This window comes from Rhopalosiphum padi, chromosome 2, assembly GCF_020882245.1.
Source record: "Rhopalosiphum padi isolate XX-2018 chromosome 2, ASM2088224v1, whole genome shotgun sequence".
Taxonomy (NCBI): Eukaryota; Metazoa; Arthropoda; class Insecta; order Hemiptera; family Aphididae; genus Rhopalosiphum; species Rhopalosiphum padi.
This window is the reverse complement of record NC_083598.1, coordinates 50770093-50775480: the sequence shown is the minus strand read 5'-3', so window position 1 is coordinate 50775480 and position 5388 is coordinate 50770093. Positions and strand designations below refer to the sequence as shown.

The window sequence follows — 5388 nt, the reverse complement described above, 5'->3', positions numbered from 1 at the left end:
AATTGTTTCATTTGTTTCATTTATAAAATATATAATATGCATAACTTTGATTTTGTATATTCCATTCTGATAGTGCTCATAAAATCAAATCATAGTTTTGTATAATTCAAATAATCTACTTCCAACCCGGTGTTCGTCAATTGTGCCAAATTTTTTAGACTACTTACCTGTAGGCTATAATATTTAGGTATATCTTTTGCGCTAGTGAAATTATGACAAATTAATTAGGTATAGCCATATAGGTACATGGATTGCGTCAGGAAAATATATTTAAACTATTGTTTTAATTAAATATACAAAAAAAATATTAATGTTCAAGTGTAAAATTTTTAAATTTTCATAAACCGTAACCAGTTATACGTAGGGATGAGAAGTTATAGGACTTGCATATTTTTGTCTATGCCAGATGCCTTCTATTTATAGCTATATAGGTGAGCTATAAATCCGTTTAATAAGCTAGCAAGTTCATTTTTTGCATATTTTGGGTAAATTTTTTTAAGAATAACATATTAAACGTTTTTTCATGCATAAAAATGCATATTTAGTTAATATTATCGAAGATTATACTTAAATTAAATATTTTAATCATATGTTATACCTACTTAAATAAAAATATTCTCTTGGACAATTGTCGTTGATTATACGATGACAACATTAAAAAAGCTCTAGTGGTATAGTGCAACAAATTTACAGGTATGAAAAATAAATAAAAATTAAATATAAGTTTCACAATATTTACAAAAATTTATAATTTTTTTTAGATATAGATGTTGAACCAAGAAGTCAATGATTAGATGCTGATATTTTGACGATGTTTATAAACTGTATTAAATTATTTTTATTTTTATTTTCATTTTAAATAAAATATATAAAATACAGTAAAATATTAACATATTCTTCCTAACTTGTATTTATATTAACAATTTTAAGGGTAATTGACCAAGGAAAAAAGTGGTCACTCATTTTAAATCTAGAAGTGATTTTAGTGAGTGAACAATAAATATACTTTTATAATTAAATTTAAATTCTCTAGGAATATAAACCACATTTTATTGAAAACCAACTGGTATAAAAATATGTGTAAATATTTCACGCTATAGAAGTTTTTATTTTATAAATTGTAGTGGTATAAATACATACATTTATCTTATCTATAATAGTCTTGAATATTATCACATAAATACAGTAGTATTTAAATAAATTTAGTGTAACTTAAGTAAATACTATTAAATATTTAAATCCTATGCATTAAAAAAAAATAATACAGTATCAGTGAGACCAATCTATTAACATAATAAGCATAATACTAAATACAAAGTGACCAACGGGAATCTAATATTTTTTACATTTTAATTATGTTCAGGACTTCAAGAGAATGGACACTACCTACCCGACGTTATCTTTCACAATGGACAAATGACTCAAATACCATGTAATTGCAAACAATTTTGAATATTAAATTTCAATTTACAGTAAAAAATGACTGAATACTGTTCATTTTAAAAACGACAGGTTCTAGTTGGTCACCTTATATATTTATGCATACTTAGTTACATTTGTATCAAAGATATAAATGTGTTACATTAAATAAAAAAAATTGTGGTGATTATTGATTATCATATTTTTACAACTAATGAATAATAATTAATAACTAATAAGTAATAAGTAATAACCAATAATAAGTAACTATATTTTTTATTTTATTTGCTTGTGGTAGTTAAATATTATTAATTTATTAAATTTATCAAATCTAAAAAAATAAAATTCACTTACAAATTTGAATAATAATAATGTTATGATAGGTAATATGTTATTGAATTAGTAAATAAAGTTTTATAAATTTGAAATTTAAATAACCAATTTCTAAATAATTTATCACATTTATTTATTTACTATTTTTTTTTTAATCAAAAAGGTAGGTGAAATGTTTAATTAAATGAAAAGTTTTTTTTTTTAATCAGCATTTCAATATTATATTTTATAATAAATATTAAATACTAATTTCATCTGAAATAAAATCTCAAGCATTTATGCACAGCATATTTTAAAATAAAGATGATATAATGAGTTTACAATTTAATGTTCTAATGAAAATCTTGATATCACTAACTTGCCAGGTAAGCATATCAGTTGACAAATTAAAAAAAAAATGTTTTATCATTGTTAATAGGTATATATATTTTTTTATTTTAATAACATTTTTTTTTTTTTTAGTGTAAAAAAGTATAAATAAAATATAAAAAAAGAAATTAATAAAACTAATAGTACAAAATTAGTGATGGAAGGTCTTCTATATAATTAAAGTAGTTCACTAATAATTTAAAGTATTTACAATTATTGTTGACAATGTTAAATTAAGCTTATAAAATTTCATTTTATAGTAATAAATATTATGATGAAATAACTGAAGGGCTATACAAAATGTATGGTGTAAGAAAATAGAAACAATTGTTAAAATTGTTTGGATAAAAACTGTGGCTGAGACACACATTCTGCACTTACATTTTTCTTGTTCACAACCATGGTTAAAGGAAGGTTTACTCTTATGCTAGGGTACTGGAACGTCTGAAAATGGTAAAAAAATTAATAAAAGATATTTTAATATTAATTTTATTTATTAAATTTGATAAAAAAAAAAAAAAAATTATAACCTGTTTTAAATATTTTGCATCAATATTAGTTAAATAAGGTTCAGGAATGGCCACAGAGTCTCCTATGATCGGTCCTCTACCTTGAGCTAGGTTGTATACTGATACAACAACACATGATAAATCTTTATCCACCAGGCAGAATGTACTAATAAAAATATTTTGATCATGTCTTAATACAAAATTACATAAATTGCTATATTGTAAGTGCTATACTGTACTCACTAAGGAACAGGCTCCTGATTGTATACAACACATACTACTCGACCACATACAACTTTGTTAGCATTAAAACCAGTTTGGAGTTTAGATAATGGAATGTGTTCCAATATTACATGGCCTTTTATTGTTTTTATTTTATTGTTGTACAACCCCAAACAACTGGGGTTTAAAGACTAATTATAAGAATAAAAAAAATAAAAATACAATATATTATTAGTTTAAATTATAGTTGAGTTATAAGTCCAGTACTTAGATTAGTTTCAATACTAATTAGTAATTAATATTGAATTATAAGCTATTGTGATTAAGTAAAATAATAACTATAATAATGCATATTAAACAAATTGTATAATAGTACCTCTGTCATTTGTTGAAGTCGCTTACTTTTTACCTGACCCTTACGTTGATATAATGTTTGTGTCGAGGTCAAATATTTAACAAGATCTTCCAATGTTTCTTTAGCTGTAGTCCACATGGGATCTAATATCGAAGCTTGTTCAAAGCTTAATAAAGCATCTGTATAAATTTCCCCATATTTCAAAGCCTAAATGACAAATAGTAATCTAACTATTAATTAATCACATTTTACAAGGCATATAATAAGCTTCACTTACAACGCCTCTATTAAAATGGAGATCAGCATTCTTGGCAGCTACGGGGTCTTTGAGCTAAATATAATTTTTAAAATTTTAAATAATCAATTTAAGTTTATATAATATTAATGTATTGACTTACAGCTTTCTCAAAAGAGTTGATGGATTGTCTAAGGAGCTTATCTTCTTGTCTCCTAAAAAATAAGGATAGATATGCATTTCCAAGTATTGCCCAGGATTCACCATCATTAGTGTCTAATTCAACAGCTTCTTTAGCATACTCAATGCCTGCATTAAGGTTTTCCTTAACATTTTCACTAGTTAACAACTGAGCCTCTCGCATAATAATCGATAGATTCCTCAAAATGACTTTACATTTACCCTGGAACAGAAAAATAAATATAAAAGTACAATTTAGTACAGTAATTTTTGTTATATACAGGTAGATACATATTTATTCTGGCCCATGAGAGAAGCAAACTGTTTTGTATAAGTATTAAGTAGACTGACAGCAGCAAAACACAAATGCTGTTGGCATTTTAAATAGGAGAGGAATGCATTAACTCAGGTTTGTTTTGGTTGGGCATGGTTTACACCTTTTGTGAACTTGACTATAGTTATTTAAGGCTTGCATTAATCATAATAATGCCATTTTTAAAAGTATATTTTTATGTTTTTAAGCATATTTAAACCTCTGATCTACTAATAATATATTAATTACATGTTTCAATGACGCGAGGAAACAATATTTGGCTTCAGAAAACCTTTTCAAATGTACTAAACATTCACCAAGAGCATTCCAGGCATCTAAGTGTGTTGGATTGAGTTTGACTGCTTTGGATAATATATTAACACATTCTTCATTTACTGGCTGTGTAACACTCCAAGTTTTGCCCAGTAAAAAAAAATATTGTGCTTTGTTTTCAGCAACTGCAGCTTCTGTAAATTTAAGAAAGGCAAATTTATAATTTGCATTACTAAAAGTACTTATGTTATTACCTTCATTTTTTTTCATCAATGTTAATACTTGTTTAACTTTTTCATTGAGAATTTCTTTGTTGTAAGATACTTTTTCAGTATTATTTTCTAATGAATTTTTATTAAATGTATACAGTTCCTCAACAATACACTAAAAACAATAAAGTATGACAAAAAAATAAAATAATAATAATAATTGATATCAAGCCAAAGGATATCTCCATTTATGGTAGGTACCTGAAGATAATCAAGTGTGGGCGTACATTTGTCCTGTTCAGAAACCTCATTTTCTTCTTGCAAATTTAAGCCATTCAGTTTTTCTAAGTTCTGATCATAATTAGTTCCAGACTTATCGTCATCTGTTTGTCGAATACCACTCATTTTAAGCAAAACCTATACAATTTGATTAGGTATGACAAAATTCGATAAAAAAACATTAAACACAAATAGCAAGTAAGATTACCTACCAAAATACATCCGGTTTTTTTTTTTTCAAAGTTTATTGTACCCTTATATAAGAGTAGTCCATAATAGTTTGAATTATTTCACCGAGCTTGAACAGTTAACTGGCTTTGGCCAACTATACGTTCATCATTCATAACAATAATGTGTACAGAGTAACTGTAAAATGTAGACTGACTAAACAGTAGACTGCAATACTGACTACTGTTAAGATATCTCCCGACTCTCGACGATCACAAATGTTTGGCACTTATCACTTTCTGAATTCATGATAACCTTAATACTATACACATTTAGTTGCCTATAGGGATCACTTAAGGGGTTCTGTAACTGTTTTTTCTGTCATAATTTATTATCATCATTAAAGGGTTCGATAGTTGTTAAAAATTCGTTCGCTAAACCGACGTGAAAAAAATCTATTAGTATGTTTGCAGTGTTTGCACCATATTATCATTGATATGGTTCATTACCCCGGTGTGGGCTGA

General features: G+C 26.0%; 1 protein-coding gene across 1 annotated transcript; it reads right to left on the bottom strand.

The window, feature by feature from the left end:
• Window positions 1-1087: 1087 nt before the first annotated feature.
• Window positions 1088-5147, bottom strand: LOC132921916 (tetratricopeptide repeat protein 5-like). The gene is made up of 10 exons (XM_060985159.1): window positions 4909-5147; window positions 4679-4834; window positions 4463-4592; window positions 4185-4402; window positions 3606-3845; window positions 3485-3538; window positions 3229-3414; window positions 2874-3043; window positions 2652-2796; window positions 1088-2565 (listed from the first exon to the last, which is right to left on the bottom strand). Exons 2-10 carry the CDS (start codon window positions 4820-4822, stop codon window positions 2452-2454), a joined length of 1401 nt encoding a protein of 466 aa, XP_060841142.1. The 5' UTR covers window positions 4823-4834; window positions 4909-5147; the 3' UTR covers window positions 1088-2451.
• Between the last annotated feature and the right edge of the window lie 241 nt (window positions 5148-5388).

What these genes read in the sequence shown, in the direction of transcription:
- LOC132921916 (XM_060985159.1), bottom strand. Translation starts at nt 4,822, where the DNA reads ATGAGTGGTATTCGACAAACAGATGACGATAAGTCTGGAACTAATTAT. An exon ending in ATTGATGAAAAAAAATGAAG is followed by an intron (nt 4,403 to 4,462) that starts GTAATAACATAA and finishes TTAAATTTACAG; the next exon opens with AAGCTGCAGTTGCTGAAAAC. An exon ending in TCAACTCTTTTGAGAAAGCT is followed by an intron (nt 3,539 to 3,605) that starts GTAAGTCAATAC and finishes AATTATATTTAG; the next exon opens with CTCAAAGACCCCGTAGCTGC.